This window comes from Meles meles, chromosome 3, assembly GCF_922984935.1.
Source record: "Meles meles chromosome 3, mMelMel3.1 paternal haplotype, whole genome shotgun sequence".
NCBI lineage: Eukaryota > Metazoa > Chordata > Mammalia > Carnivora > Mustelidae > Meles > Meles meles.
The window spans coordinates 138,131,619-138,148,651 of NC_060068.1; the positions used below are offsets into that span (position 1 = coordinate 138,131,619).

The 17,033-nt window shown below is 45.1% G+C and overlaps 1 protein-coding gene across 1 annotated transcript in view; it reads right to left on the reverse strand.

Moving 5' to 3' along the window:
• GALNT10 (polypeptide N-acetylgalactosaminyltransferase 10) overlaps positions 1-17,033 on the reverse strand; it is a 216,625-nt gene that overhangs the window by 81,058 nt on the left and 118,534 nt on the right. Inside the window, exon 4 of the mRNA XM_045999768.1 lies at positions 10,176-10,342. Coding sequence (XP_045855724.1) covers positions 10,176-10,342 — 167 coding nt within the window. The remainder of the gene's footprint in view (positions 1-10,175; positions 10,343-17,033) is intronic.

Here is a 17,033-nt window from a genome sequence, read left to right on the forward strand (position 1 = left end):
ACCATAAATCCACATGGTCTGTTCCAGGCCGGCACTTATTTATGACAAGGCGTCCTGGAAAACAGGGGTCTGGCCGAGGCCAAACCTGTCTCTTCCTGCAGGGCTGTGTGTGTGTGTTTGCACCTCGGGCAGCCCAGACTATGCACACGTTCAAAGAAATCACCATCCCGCTATATGACATAGCATCTGTCTGTGACCTATGTCCTGCCATTGCCGGAATCCAGTGTCTTCCAAGTCCAAACACCGTTTCAACACCATCAAACTAGATGCCGATGAAGAATGCAGATCACCACGGACCCAGAACCTCCATGGGTGGGCCCTGCCAGCTGGCGTTTTAATAAGGTCCTTGGCTGATGCTGCCACAGACGAGTTACCACCCACAGCTTGAACCCCGCTGGAACTGGCGGCCACAGGGGACACACTCCAGGTGCTGACTGTCTGCTTTTGAGGTCACTTTCTCTTTGGCCAGCAGGCTGGTGATTCCTTGGGGGTTCTTTCCTTCCAAATGGCATCCTCTTCCATGTTCTTATGGAGTTTTTAGCTCTTACACTTTTCTGATTTCATCTGAGCCCTAGAACAAACCTTTGAGGCAGATGGGGTAGCTCAGCGCCCATCACCCCACTTCCCAGTTACTAGTACTAACCACCACCACAGCATCATTAGCAAGGACCGTTTACTGAATGCCAACATACGCCAGACCCTGCTGAATGCATCGGCTCCTGAGATGGGAAAGGACGGGGGTCGAATGGGCTGAGCTCAGCTGGCACCACAACCCAGGCCCTTGGATGAATCACCATGACTACGGGGAAGGGACATCACTGGCCAGACAGGCCAGAGCCATCCCCATGGCTGGGTGCTGGTATTGTCCAGCTGTCCCTGCAGGAGCAGAGGAACAAACTGGGGGTGAGGGGTAGTTCACCAAATGGATTCTGGCCCTCAGCATCCCTCAGCCGGAAGGCAAGAAGGAAACAGGGTTTTGTGTCTACTGCGAAGAATATGTAGTGTCGACTCTGCTCAGGAGCAAGGTCCACTTATAGGTCATTTTCATTCACTCACTGCTTCCTCTGTCTTACGGCAGCAGGGACATGTTTTCTAGGGAAGGTCAGGCCTAGTCTTTCCTCCCACCCAGCTGAAACGAATCTGCTGGTTGTAGTGGGGGTTTCTGGGAAGGTTAGGGTCGATTTGAATTTTATGTTAACAGAGACTGGAATGCAGTTATTATTTAGAATATTCTAGAGCAGATATTCTGGCAGCATACAGAAAACAAAAACAACCCCTAATAGTTTCTGAGAAGACTGGGCACAAAGCAGGGCTCTATAACTCCCCCTGTATTCACCCTCACGGTGGATTGTCGGCAATGCCCAGTAAATCCCACACATTACTAGCACGGGAACGGAGGGCACACAGTTGATGGGGGGAGTTATTGGTTATCTTGAGATTCCTGGATGCTCATAAATAATGTGGGCATCTCTGAAGAGGTCTGCATTTTTGAAGCAAACAAAATTAATCTTTTTTTAGTATTCTGCAAAGAATGAGCACTTTGATTTTTCAAGAGAAAGGAAGTGAGTATACACAAGGATCCAAAAAGTTTGGAAAAGGCAGTCTGAATCTGTTAATACTTTATAGGAATTGACATCACTAAGCCACGCAAGAGGAAGGGATATTACGATGGCCTCATACATGCCTATTTCTTTGTTCTAGAGAACGATGCAAAAATGACATTTTCAGAGTTTTCTATTTGAGATAGTAAATCTAGAGACTGAAGAGAGAGAGAGGAAAGAAATTAAACTCTCAATGCCCATGAACATTAGATTGACTGGCAGGACAGCAATGCTCTCCTTTCAATTTTTGGAATAAATAAATGACGCGTAAGTGTGTAGATTGAGCCTGCTTGATCTTCAGAGCTGTCAAGTATTGCCTATTTTTGGCCATGAACACTGGTTACATTTTAAGTTGTCGTGTTTACAGCTCTGAAGTTGCCTCTGGATTCAGCTTCAACTGAAATCGGCTCTGGAGTTGGGGGTTGCCCAATAAAGACGCGATCGAGCCTTTCAGGGGCTGGAAGTACTGCAGAGAAGTTGGGAAGAATCCCTGATGTATCTTTCCACAGTAATTCACCAGTCGCCTGGGTGTCAGGTGTCCAGCGGTAGATCAGAGCTAATGCCTACTTTTCGGCCAGTGTGCTTTGTGAATGGGCTAGGAACTGTATTAGAGAACTGGGCTGTTACTTATAGTGACTGAAAATAGCAGACCTATAGATTAGACATAAGCATTTCTTTACCTAAAAACTTTTTGTTGTTTTTACCTAGAAGTTGCTTTACTTAGGAGGTGAGGTAGGGAAAGGATGACAATTTCTTGTACTTTGGTTTGTACTTTCTACTAAATGTGAATTTTCCCTTTAGGCAAATGCTGGCAACTAAGAGGCTTGGTATGAAATCAAATACGCTGTGTTTGAATCACTTGCAGAAGTGTTTGGTTCACAGTAAGTGCTACACAGGTACCACACCGCATTCTTGTTATTGCTGGTACGGCCTGGTCTTTGTTGGGATGCAGACAAAATCAGCTCCTTCAGCTCCCCACCTAATGAGCTAAGTGTGAGTGATGTAAAAAGACGTGGTTGGTTTGAGCCAAATCAAGTTAGGTACTAAGGAACCTCTTCCTTTCATTTCAGCCTCAAATTTCATTTCCCTCAAGACCCTGAGTAAATAACAATTCATGTCAGCCCTAAGCCGAGAGCTTTTTGTGGTCCTGCTTCTGGGGGCCTTATTCCAAGGACCTCTAATAATAACCTGCTGTCTTGGGTATTGCTTCCCCCCATTATGTTTTCAAGGAACCACTAAAACAGTGGAAAGGGTTGGTTTTTAATCCTCACAAGAAAATCAAGAGAATATTAGCAATTTAGCACAGCTGGGCTGCACCAAGTTTTTAAAATGGAGAAAGCTCACCCACCTCAACAGAAGCGTCACCTTTCTAAAATACAATGCAGCTCTTTTCCACTACAGAGATGATTCTTGCGCAAACATCAGAGTTTTTGATGCTTCAGATACAATCTGAGCAATTTATCTGATTTTTTTTTGCTATCTCAGTAAATCATTTATACATAGTGCTTGATTCACAAAATCCTGTTTTTTTAAGATGCACAAAATATCCCATAAAAATATTGACTCCTGCATCTAGTTGTTCCTGTCAGATACCCACCAAAAGGTTTATAGATTTCCCTCATTATAAACTAATTGATATTCTGTAACAGCTCTAATCTGCTTAGTAGTCCTCTCCTTTGGAGTCCCAAAGAGAAGCATTCCAGATGTCAAAGATATTACAGGAGAAGGGAATCAAGAAGCCTGTGGGTTTTCTTAGTGGTAAGACACCCTAGAGACTGATACTTAAGATGTGGGATTCTTAAGATTACGGAGCCCATCATGGGGAAGATCAATCCTTCCTGTCAAGTGGGATTACCACCCAGCAGGAGACAAGCTCAGTCCCTCCTTACCCGCGGTTTCACTTTTCTCTGGTTTCACCTACCCGCGGTCATCGGTGGTTCTCCAGGCAGGTGACCCTCCTTCTGACATATGGTCAGAAGGTCAACAGCAGCCTAAGGGCACATCACAGTGCCTACGTCACTCACCTCACCTCCTCTCCTGGTAGAGGCATTTTATCATCTCACATCATCACAAGAAAAGGGAGGATGGCACAAGGATGTATTTAGAGAGAGAGAGAGACCGCATTCACACATAGCTTTTATTATAGTCTATTGTTATAACTATTCTATTTTGTTATTAGTTGTTAATCTTTTATTGTGTATAATTTATCAATTAACCTTATCACAGGTAGGTATGTATAGGAAGGACTACGGTAAACATGGAGCTTGGTACTATCTGTGGTTTCAGGCATCCACTGCTTGGGACATATCCCCACCCAGAAAGGGGGACTCCTGTACTCAAAGGGCAGGTAAGCAGTTTAGGCCACTTACTACCAAACTCTTTGAACCTTGGTTTTATCGTCTGTAAGACGGCACTGCCTCTCCTGCCTCCTACTACAGAGGGAGCAATGTTTCACTTCTGGGGTGGTCAGGGGAGGTCATACTGGGCAGCTAAAATACAAACAGTCATTCTACCTGCATGGCCTGCTTCATCCTCTCCTGCCTGGGGTGTGCTCACTGGCACAGGCTCTGCCCTGCCAGGGAGGCTCACAGGTCCTCAGCCGCTAAGCTCGTCCTGGAGTCACTTAGTTCAGGAGGAAAGCAGTAGGAACAGATCAATGCTATGTTCTCTGGATCAGCCTCTCCAACAATACAGCTTGTATTCTGGGGTCATCTGACTCCCGTCTCTGTTACACAGTTGCCTCAGAGGAGGAGAGGTATGACAGTTTATAATGACAAAGGGAGCTCATGGTAGAAAATTAAGTAAGAGAAACCCGGATACAAAGTTAAATATGACTGGGTGTCCATGACACAAAGTACAATGTAAAGGCACTAAACACAGGCTCATGGTGTGGAACATCATATAGCTATTAAAAAACAGATGAGTTTGCTCTCTTTTGACTTAAGGGATGTCTGTGATACATTAACAAGAATAAAAAGAGTAATGGGTACAGGATGACCCCATTAAAAGGAAAAAAAAAATGTAAAGATGAGGGATAAAGGCTTTAGCATCAGCGTGCATGATTTTAAAAATCAAAGTTCTGCTTCTTTGGGTTAAGTACATACCGACTACTTACTTAATCTCTCTATATCTCAGTTTTCTCATTTGTAAAATGGGGATAAAAATATGGCCATTTTCCACCTGGGTGGCTCAGTGGGTTAAGCCGCTGCTTTCGGCTCAGGTCACGATCCCAGAGTCCTGGGATCGAGCCCCGCATCAGGCTCTCTACTCAGCAGGGAGCCTGCTTTCCTTCCTCTCTCTGCCTGCCTCTCTGCCTACTTGTGATCTCTGTCTGTCAAATAAATAAATAAAATCTTAAAAAAAAAATATGGCCATTTTCAAGCAGAAAAAAGTGGTTTGAGATCACTGAGTCCAGTGGTTTTCACACTGGGAATGACAGAACCCCCAAGAGCGGCAATGGTAACGAATGCATGAATTAGCTTAGCACAAAGTAAGTGCTCAGTAAATACTACTTCCTGTTACTACCAACTGTTACATGTTAGTATTACTGTGCAGGATAACGCGCACCAGACTATTAACACTGGTTACGCCCAGTGGGAGTGGAGCTAACAGGGAAGTGGGAGGGTATGAAAAAGGAAATGGAAATGAAAAGACAGTGGACACCAAACAAGACATACAAATGGCAGAGAAGCATCTGAAAAGATGCTCAACAGCAAAGATAATAGGGAAATGCAAATTACAGCAACAAAATCCTCCTACACACCTATCAGAAAGGCACAAATCCACAACACTGACAGGACCAAATGCCGACGACATTTGGTCAACAGCAACTCTCATTCACAGAGTCTCTTACACAACTATACACACTCCTACTATGTAATCCAGCAACTGTGCTCCTTGCTATTTATCTACGAGGGTCAAAACATGTCTACACAAAAACCTGTGCATGGATGTTTGTAACAGGTTTATTCGTAACTGCCCACACTTGGAAGCAACCAGGATGTCCTTCAGCAGAAGAGCAGAGAGACAGACCACGAAAGCCACAGATAATGGAGTATTAGTCTGCAGCGAGCAGAAATGAGCCACAAGCCATAAAGCGACAAGGAGAAACCTTAAATGCCTATTACTAAGGGAAAGAAGCCAATCTGAAAAGACTACATAGAGTACAATTCCAGTTACATCACACACTCTGGAAAAGGCAAAACTATGGGGACAGCAAGCAGGTCAGTTGCTGCCAGGGGCTGGGGGAGGGGAGGATGAACAGGCAGAGGAGTTTTAAGAGAAACTCCTTCCTTGCAGAAGAGTTTTAAGGCAGAGAAACTATTCAGTACGACCCCTTAATGGTGGATATATGTCCTCACACATTTGTCCAAACCTACAGAATATATGACACCAAGAGCGAACCCCAATATAAAACTATATATTTGGGGTGACAATGATGTGAAAACATAGGTCCATCAGTTGTCACCATTGGACCACTCTGACGGAGGTGCAGAGCACTGACGGGGTTGGGGGCTAGCTATGTGCGGGGTGAGGGTGCAGGGGCATATGGGAACTGTCTGCACTTTCGGCTTGACTTTGCAGTGAACCTAAATTTGATCTACAAGATAAAGTGTATTAAAACAAACAAACCTGAGCAGGGCGGCGGGGGGAACCTAAATGCTAATAGTAATTGCCTGCAGATGATGAGGTTATCAGCTCTTTCTGCACTTTCAAAGTTTTCTCCTTCACTCCTATCCCGGGCTCATGCTGTTCTCTCTGCCTCTTCCCATGCCCTGAGGAGTATTATCTACTTACCTGTTCGGATTGAGTTTAGCTGGAATTTTCTCTGTGAAGTGTTCCCTGACCTTTTCTGTGCTCCACAGAGCCTGGATCTCCACCGACAGGCAGACATTCCATGGTCTTATGATTGTCTCTTACCTCGTCGGTCTGCCCTTCTAGATGTGAGTCTTTGAGGGGTATGTCTGTCTTGGTTCTGTTGTAGCCCCAGTGCGCCTAGTACAGCATTGAGTACGATCAATTCATGAAATGCGTCGAATATATAAATTTGAATTAAATCAGGACAAGTGTAGAGAAAAACAAAATACACAGTACAAACCTCAGGGTGAAAGAACGGACACAGTACAGTGCAAGTGGGGAACGGCCACCCCGAGTTATGGGGGTCCTGGCAGCAGACGGAGGCTGAGAGAGGAACAGACCTGTATGCAGTGTCAAGAGCGGTGTGTTCAAATGCAGAGTAGGACAGGGCAAAAATGGATGTCCTTGACAGGTCCCCACCACTGGCAATGGTATGAGAGTGCAGGTCAGAATTAATAAGCCCATCACGGAAAGAGGACCCAACTCCAGCTTCATCAGTGAGGGCCTCTCCTGTCTGAGCCAGTGGGTCGGGCAATGTCCACGATCCTCCCAGCACCAATCACTGCTGACGAATCACCACTAGCTCTGCAAACACTTGGAACACTTGCTTAAGGTTTCCTTCAAGGGCACCATTCCCAGTGCACGTGCTTGTTTGTTTGTTCCCTGATGGGGGAACATTCCAGGGAGCCCATCGTCATTCAGCCAAGGACAATAACCCTTTCCATTACTACATATCCTATTTTCCTGCAAAACCAACCCTATTTGAAAGTGCGGAGGAGAAGGAGAAAAGGAATAGAAAAAAAACAGATGAACAAATGCCTCTCTTGTTTCTTCTAATATAACATCTCCCGTCCAGGCAGCGGGAGGCAGGTCTGCTCCTCTCTACCCTCATCTCTCTCTCCCACTGGTACAAAAACACCTCCGTGTCCTCCTAATCCTCAAGCAAAGCTCACACATTTGAAGAGCTTTTGGACACCCCTGGAAAACTCCGCACGCTCTATTTGCAGGCAAGGCCATAACTGTTCTGGGGTCAGCACCAGCCTCCAGTCTAGTCCCCAGCGCTCCCGGCACAGAGCCCTGGATCTTATTTCAAGCATTCATCTGCTCCAATTTTGTCTCCTACCTGAGGTCTCAACCCTTAGCTGAATTACAATTAGTTGCCCTGAGGAGCCTGGAGGAGACTCATTTCAGAGGAAAACGCCTTCTGCTGGGCAGCCCCAATCTAGCCCATAGTTAGCATCTATGAATTTCAACTCTGAGAACTGCCTCTGCTCACACGGCCCATAGACATCTGTCTTTTATGATGGCCCGTATTTGCTGTACTTTGGACAAGCCTCTCCATAGTTCCGAAATTGCTTCTCCCAAATCTCATTTTTAAAACAATCACTGCTGAGTAAGTTTTCTTCCAAAGCTGCCTTAAGAATTCCTTCTTGAAACCAGAATAATGATTGCTTTTCTGAAAAATGCAGGTTGGGAAATCTGACAGCCACCGTGCAGGACTGAGGGGCAAGAGTTGGCCTCTGGGTTGCACGCCTGATTCACTGAGAAAAAGGGGCAACAATTAGGGGCCTTAGTTGTCATTCTCATCTGGGAAATAGGGATAGTATCTCTTCTCTTCCCTATCCTATTAGGGTCTCGCAATGGCACCACATTGGACCAGTATTTTTGCTCTCTGGAGAAAGAGATGCACTTGGAAAATGTCATTCTTATGAAATTTACCTCTTCTTTCTGAAGACTGTCACATTCTTTTATTATTGGGGGGTGGGTATGTCTTGTTATTTTTATCACTGAGGAAATTGGGATATTAGAGGAGCAAACCATTATAGCCCAGGATTGGATGTGTTTTATAATGAGCTCTTTTTAGAAAGAACCCTACTCTTTAATACAATGGAAAAGTAATTTATTGAGAAGTGTCCTTGGGGATAGAGAAGAGTGCCGTACTTCTGCCACATTTTTCATAACCAGCTGAGGTGAGGAGGGACAGGTTGCCCCAGGAGCCCAGAGACTTCTCGTCCTTCCTCTGCAACCAGCCAGCTGTGAGTTCTAGTTAAGCCGGACCACAGTTCTAGGCCTTGGATTTCCCACCTGGAAAAGGAGCAGGCTGAGTGGTATCTATGATTATCATGCATTCTTAAGCAGTGTAGCTCCTCTTAGTGAACACCTTTTCAGAAACCAAACACAGACCATGCCAGGAGAGGGAGCTGAACTCACCACCCTCCAATGCCCCACTGCACCAGCGAGGCTCACCCTACTGCTCACAGTGCTCCCTGAGGCACCCCTGGGCCCTTACTGCTCTGAGATGCACACTGAAAGCCAACAGCCTAGATGGTCTTAAAATTCTTTTCTAATTGAGCAGGGAGACACACTCTTTTCTAATCCAGTGGATGTGTGGTTTCTTCTACCTCTGGGGGATTCATGCCCCACAACACTCAGACAGGGATCCTGCCGAGTGGTGTGGGGTCCACCCCCCGGACAGCTGCTGCTTCAGAACACATGTGACGGGGACTTGCAGCTGAGCACAGAGACATAGGCTAGCACCAGCCATGGAAGGAACGTCTGTCTTCCCCAGCCAAGGCTGTCTCCGTGGCTGCAGATGACCCTGCTGGTGTGGCTTTGTGTGCGTGTATGTATGTGCGTGTATGTGTGAACGTGTATGGCTGGCACGTACTTCCTTCCTTCCTTCCTCCTCGTCCATTCATTCACTCAGTGGCACACAGTCACGGATCCCCTGCTCTAGACCACGAATGATCTAGTGAGGAGGACCAACAACAAAGAGCCACGCAACTACGCAACAACACACGGAGTGGAGTGAGCGATGCTGATGACACACCTAACTGAAGACAGTGTGGGGAGCCAGCATGAGAAGAGCTGGCAGGAGGATGTGCAGGCAGAGGGAGCAGCAGAGAAGACCCTGAGGCAGGATGGAACCTGGCCTCCTGGAGGAGAGGGCAGCTGTGGCTGGTACCCCTAGATGGTACCTAGTAGAGCCCTGACACTGGAGGCCGTCAGGTTCAACCAGGCGGCGAGCCTGCTCAGAGCAGGTGAGCTGGAGCTCAGTCTTCTCAGCTGTAGAATGGTGTGGCCGAGACCAGAGAAAGGTACGCTCAGCCCCTTTTCTAATGTACATCTCCCTTTCCTACCTCTCTTCAAGACGCCCCAAATCAAAACACTTCCATTTCCAGGCACCCCGGCAGATAGGGAGGCCTGGATGTCAGAGTTTGCTGGCCAGAAGTCTTTCCTGAATAAGAAGGCAAAATCTTGAAAAAGGGAGGCTTTGTTCTCTTTACCCTTCTTTCTTCTCCCTGTCTGAAAGGCAGACTTCCCAGAGGTACAGCAGCTATTTTGGGACCATGAGTATGAGGAAGAAGGAACAGAGAAGCCTGGTTCTTTGATGATAGCCTGAGGCAGCTATACCAGTCCTGGACCTTATGGTGAAATGAATGAATGAATGAGCCCTTACCTGTCTGAGCTATTGTTTACCGAGTTTTCCGTAATTTGCAGTTCAGTGCACATTGATACAAATAGGATAAAAACATAATCTACTTCATGCGATGTTTCAAGGACTAAATGAGATACTGGGTATAGGCCCAGGGCCAAGGCCAGGCACACAACAAGCATCAGTGAACGGTGGCCCATCTGCTGGTGCTGCCAAAGAAGAAAACCTGCCGCCCCTTTGGCCAGTCACTGGATGGAAGCTGGGGTGGGGGGGTGTCCTACCTCGATCGCTGAAATCATCAACTAGCACGATCTCGGCAATCAGCTCCGGAGGTGAGCGGTTCAGCACGCTGTGGACGGTGCGGAGGAGGGAGGACCAGCCCTCGTTGTGGAAGGGGATGATGATGCTGGTGTTGGGGAGTGTCTCCAGGTAGCGTTTGCCGTTGCAGCTAGAGGGAGACACAGGGTATAGGAGACGACAGGTTCAGCTCTCATCTTGCCAAGAGGACTCCACAAGCACATGGTTTGGCTAACGGCAAATGCCACTCCTTTCTAGCCTTCAGGGAACGAGTGATAGCAAGGGACAGCTCAGTCACTTTAGAACCTCCTTCCACTTAGCATCCTGAAGTCACACTTCCAATTTCCTGCACACATGGTAGACAGGGGTATGTCTACAAGAACCCCTGACTTTATAGAAGCAGTTACAAACCCACAACAGCAGCACTAGGGTTTGGTGTCCTCCATGTGCTAACCTGTTTAGGCCTCAGTCACTACAGGAGCATGGTTGCCCATCCTCATGATTCCAAGTGGAAGACAAACCTTCAGTAACGCTCTGGCCTCTCTCCTCACCCCTCGCACATTCCTCACCAGTGGAGAAGTCGTTTGCCCACGAGTTTGGAGGAACACACCGGGCTTCACCGGCTCAGCCCCTCCCCTCTCCCTCCCTGGGCTCTGCTGGCAGAGGGTACATTTTCCCCTTTCTCTCCGGAGTCTCACGGCAAGCTTGAGGATGGGAGGCCTGGCCCCATGGGCCTTTAATGTCATTGTAACACGCAAAGGGATTAACATAGTTCCTTAATATCATCAAGTATCTAGTTGGTGTTCAAGCTTCCCTAATCTTCTATCTTTTCACAGTTGTTTAAATCAGGATCAAGACAAGGCCTACGGCTGTCTTTAGCTGATGCACCTTCTAAGTCTCTCTTTCCTTACAGTTTGTTTGTTGAAGAAACTGGGTCAACTGCGCTATTGGATTTCCTACAGTCTGCATTTTGCGCTTGCATTGCTGTGGTATCTCCGAACATGTTCCTCTGTCCGCCCCCTTTGGCTCCTGTAAACTGGTAGCTAGGTCTAGGGGCTTGACCTAAGGCGGTGAGATATTCTGGCAACCTCTTCATAGTGGTGTGAGCCTCCTACAGGAAGCATGTACTGCCCAGTTGTCTTCTCTTTTGTGATGCTGGTAGCCACTGATGATCAGGGCCTAAATCCTTCAGTTCATCAGGGGCTTGCAAAATGGTGACTCTTTTACTCTATCATTTACTGGTTGGGATGTTATAATGAAGAAAAATGACCACAACAACTATTTGGTTGAGGTATAGGAAAGTATAGGAAAAGTATAGGAAAGACATGACGCATACTTGATCATCAATTTTCAGAATGACTTGGTTCCCTACTATGTTCCAAAGATGGCCAATTATTTATTTCATTATGAACTCATAAATCTTCACATAATTAATATATTTCAGTTCAGTACAAATATTATTATTCTTAATGGTTCCCAAATAATACCATCTTGAGTCCAAAAAAGTTTTCTCAAGTTGGCTCCTACTCCTTTGGATATGACCACAGAGTAGTGATAACGTCCTTGCTTCCTGATAAAAGATTACAAAAGATTCTCCAGGCTTAACTTGTACATTTTTTGCCCCAACCTGGGTCAGCCATTATGCCAAGGAACCCCAACTCCTGATTATCATCGAGATCACCATTTGGATACTGCAATATGGGTGCTAAGGGCATTTGTTACTACTGGGTTGGTTATGGTTTCTATGCCTTTACAGTGGTCAGGGCCAGAAATTCTTATTTCTAATAGGTTTTATTTATTTGAGAGAAAGAGACAGAAACAGAGAGAGAGAGAGCACAAGGAGGGGAGAGACTGGGAGATAAGCAGACTCCCTGCTGAGCAGGGAGCCTGATGCACGGTTCAATTCCAGAACCCTGAGACCATGACCCGAGCTGAAGGCAGATCCTTAACCGACTGAGCCACCCAGGTGCCCCAGAGCTAGAAATATATTTTTAAAAATACATGCATCATGAGTTCATGCTTAAGTTTTATGTTTGATAGGACTACAGAGTTTTACTGAACCTTAATATTATACTACATGTCCTTTTTGAGATATAATTCATATACCATAAAATTCAATATAAGATTCACCCCTTTAAAGTATATAATTCAGTAGTTTTTAATATACTCACGAAGTTGTACAACCATCACCACTATCTAATTCCAGAACATTTTCATTGCCCCTAAAATAAACTTCATATCCAACAGTAGTCACTACTTATTATCCCCTCCCCTCAGTCCTTAGTAATTACTAATTTGCTTTCTGTTTCCATTGGTTTTCTTATCCTGGATATTTTATGTGAATGGAATCATTTAATATGTGGCCTTTTGTATCTGGCTTCTTTTAATTAACATGTCTTCAAGGTTCATCCGTGTTGTAGCATGTATCAAGACTTCATTCTTTTTATGGCTGAATATTTTTCCATGTATGGATAGACCATATTTTATCTATGTATTCATCAATTGACATTTTGGATACCTTTTGGCTATTATGAATAACGCTGATTATGTATAAGTTTTTGTGTAGACATATTTTCAGTTCTCTTGGGTATATACCAAGTAGTAGAACAGCTGGACTATATAACTCCATGTTTAACTCTTCAAAGAACTGCCAAACTGTTTTCTAAAGTGGTAAGAACATTTTACATTCCCACTAGCAACCTATGAGGGCTCCAATTTCCCACATGTTGACCAACTCTCGTTATTGTCCATCCTTTTGATTATAGCCACCCTAGTGGGTGTGAAGTAGTAACTCATTTGGTTTGATTTGCCTTTTCCTAATGACTAATGATGTTGAGTATACTTTCAAGTACTTACTGACCATTTGTACATCTTTTCTGGAGAAATATCCAGTAAATATGTATTTCCTTTTTAGGTTGTTCTTACTAATGTATAGAAATAAGATTGATTTTTGTATATTGAACTTGTATCCTGCAACTTTCTGAAATCCCTTATTAGTTCTACTAATTTTGTGTACTTGTGTATTCCTCAGGTTTTTCTATATATACATAAGACAATGTCATGAGAAAATAGTTTCACTTCTTCCAAGCTAGATGCCTTTTATTTCTTTTTCTTGTCTAATTGCTTTGGCTAGAAACTAAAGCACAATGTTGAAAAGAAGTGGCAAAAGCAAACACCCTTATTTTGTTTCTGGTCTTAGGAGGAAAAGCTTGCAATCTTTCATCAATAAATATAATGTTAATGTGGGTTTTCCACAGATGTTCTTTACCAACTTGATGAAGTTCCTTTATATTCCTAGTTTGTTGAATGTTTTTGTAACAGAAAAAGATTGGATTTTGTCAAATGCTTTTTCTGCATCTACTGAAATGATCACATGGGTTTTGTTCCTCTATTCTTTTAATAAAGTGTATTACATTGATTGATTTTCATACGTTGAACCAACCTTGTTCCTAGGATAAACCCTACTTGGTCATGGTGTATAATCCCTCTTATACATTGCTGAATTTTGTTTGCTAGTATTTTATTGAGGATTTCTGCAACTACATTCAAAATGGATATTGGTCTACAGTTTTCTTGCGATGTCTTTTTCTGGTGTTATATATTTTATCTCTTTTGCTAAAAATCTAGGTTCTTAACATTATTACTTATTTGTTTTTTCCTGTAATATATAACTGTTTCAGAAAAGCAATTCCAATATCATTGCTAACAATCTGATTCTATAAAATTTGAGATTCCTTTTGTCTTTCATTCCATTTTGTCTACAGGGTACATTTCATTAGTGATATTAAGGATTTTCTCAGGCCCAAAAGATGGGACCTGAGGACCAGGCAGGCCCAGAACTAATGTCCAAACTGTTTACTTCATCTTCAGTCAGAAGCCAGGTATGGTAGGCAGAGTATCAGCCTGAAGATGTCTAAGCCTTAATACCCAGAAGCTATGACTGTTACCTTACGTGGCAAAAGGGACTTGGCAGATGTGGTCAGGGTTAAGAACCTTGAGATAAGTTTGAAGAGTCTGGATTACCCAAGTAGGTCCAGTGTAACCACAAGTGTCCTTTAAAGGTAGAGCACCTATCCAGCTGGGTCAGAGAGATGAGAAGGAAGGAGTAGAGAAATGAAGTGTGAGAGGGACTCAACTCACCACCGCTGGCTTTGAAGATGGAGGAAGGAGGTCATAAGCCAAGGAAAGTGGCCAGCCTTTAGAATCCTCAGCTGATGGCCAGCAAGTAAAAAGAGCTTCACTCTTCATAACCAGTCTGCCAACAACCCAGATAAGCAAGATTGCCCCAGGGCCCTCAGAAGGGAATGCAGCCTGGCCCACACCTTGATTTTAGCCCAGTGAGACCCAAGTTGGACTTCTGACTTATAGAACTGTTAACAATAACTTTGGGTTGTTTAAACTGCTAAATTTATGTTAAACTGCCAAGGCAGCTACAGAAAACTCGTACACAAAAGTCATCTTTGATACCCTTTACCCAGTCTGTAAACACTTCAAAAGTACAAGATTTCACAAAAAATCCTCATGAATCTCATGTGGCAGCAGTGGGCTGGAGCTGACACCCCTCTCCATTGGGCAGGTGCTCTCTGGGTCCCCTCAGATTTTACCACTCCCCACAGCCTTACACCAGAGCTGCTTCACTCCCTTACATTGCCTTCCAGGCCCCTAGAGACCTTTGGAGTTGAAAGTCCCTAAGTAAAAGACATTGCGGGAAGGAGCTAGCTCCACAAGACTGGTAAGAAGTTTTTGGGAGAAAATGTGGAACAACAGAAGTAACAAAATATCTCCTTCTGTATGCCACTGCAATCCATTGTTCAACTGTCAAAATGCATCAGGGGCGCACTGCAAATTACTTTGAAACATCTCAAACAATAAAATAGATCGACAGATGGAGAGAGGGATGGACAGATACGTAAGAAAGCAGGGAGAGAAGTGCTAACTGCAGAATCTAGGCGGTGGGAACACAAGCGCTCAACGTGCAGTTCTTTCAAAACTTCTCTGTATGTTTGATGATTTTCAGAAAGAAACATTAGGAGGAAATGGGTCAGGGTCCACAGTCTCCTTAGTTGCAAATTCTGTCTCCGCTAGAGGCCCCAAGGGAAGCTGGGGGTGGGGGGCAGGGACAAGAATGAACCTTTGGTGTCTGACAGTGAGCTCCGTTCCAACTGCGTGGACAGGAACCCCTCTTAGAGCACATCTCCCACTCAGCAACCCCCCAACTCCCACCCCCCACTTCCCTGCCAAATTCTGCCAGTCCAGTTCTGCTGGACAAGTCAGTTTCTTTCCTCTTGGGACCTTGGGACTTCTTTCAGGTCCCGTCTTGCTCCTTCATCTGGCTGGACGCTTTCTAGCCAGGCCTCGTGCAGCAGCCCTCCTCTGGCCCTTCCCCTGGCTCTCCCCCCACCTCTAATCCCTTTGGTCACGTCTGCCAGCTTTCTCAGGGAGAAACTGCATCATGTGGGTTTTTGCAAACAAACGAAAGCACCTCTTTAAAAAAAAAAAAATCCCTTTCCCTTGACTCAGCTGGGTCCTCTGTGGCCAAGAAAGATGGCGATATCTAGTTTGCTATGGAAATTCCTGCCTCCCATCCAATTTCACAGGAGGCACGTTCGACAGAAGCAGGGTTGGGAGGGGGGTGTGGTTAGCAGTAATAAGTTGCCTGGAGTCCATGTGGTGAAATACAATAGAGCTATTACCCCGCAGAGAGGCCTGGCTCTCTCAAACCCCAGCCTGGGCCCCACAGCCTGCCAACAGACACACAAACACCATCACGTATTGAGGGAAATAGGTAATGCCACAATAGACTAAATTCACTTCTAATTTGATTCAATCATGGAATTACAGATCATTCAGAACTCAAATGAAGGGCTCAGCTTGGATCATAGCCTTGAACATGTACCTTTTTTAGGGGGCCTGGGGACAAGTCCTTTTCTCCCTCTTCTATCCATCCATTCATTTATTTACTACATAAACACACAACAGCACTCTGACTTTTGCCATGGGCACTAGTCATTAGTTGGCTTCCAGCTTAGTAGAGGTTCTTTTGTTTGAATAAAAAATTGTCTGACTTGCTGAAATCAGTCTCTCCAGAACCCAGCAGGAAGCATGGTGCCACAGACCTGCCCATAAGACCCCTTCCCATAGGGGAGCTCCTGCAAAAAACCCCTTCTTTCCTTTCTTATGAGGCCTCAGATACCAGCAGGAAGAGGGATGGGGGATGGAAACAGAAGGCCCCTGCCCCCACTGACACCCCCATCTCAGCAGTCCTCTTTAAGACCCATCTGCATGTTGTGTCTTGAGATTTCACCACTGCAAGGTGGAGTGATGCCCAGTTCTTTGGTGTGTGATAAACACGAGGTATCCCTGCACCCGACGCCTTTAGAGAGTGGCCAGGAAGGGAAACTAGGGCACGATATTCCCAATGTAAGGAGGCTGGGTTCGGCCACAACCAGACAATAACAACTCTGCCTTCCCACGGTTCATCGTGCCTGATGGTTTCCAGAGCACTTGTCCTTCTCTCTCTCCTCTAATCTGTACCAACCCCAGGGAGGCAGGAGAATTGGAGAGTGCCGATCCCATTTCCACAGAAGGAAAACAGGGCCCAAAGAGGTAAGGGACCTAGATCCAGGACTCAAATCTAGACAGTATTTATTTAAAATAATATTTATTTTAGCCATTCTGACAGGTGTAAAATGATCTCTCATTGTGGTTTTAATTTCTATTCCCGTGATGATTACTGATGTTGAGCATTGTTTTACACCTGTTGGAATGGCTGAAATAGAAAACACAAGGAATAACAAGTGTTGGCAAGGATGTGGAGAAAAAGGAGCCCTCCGGCATTGTTG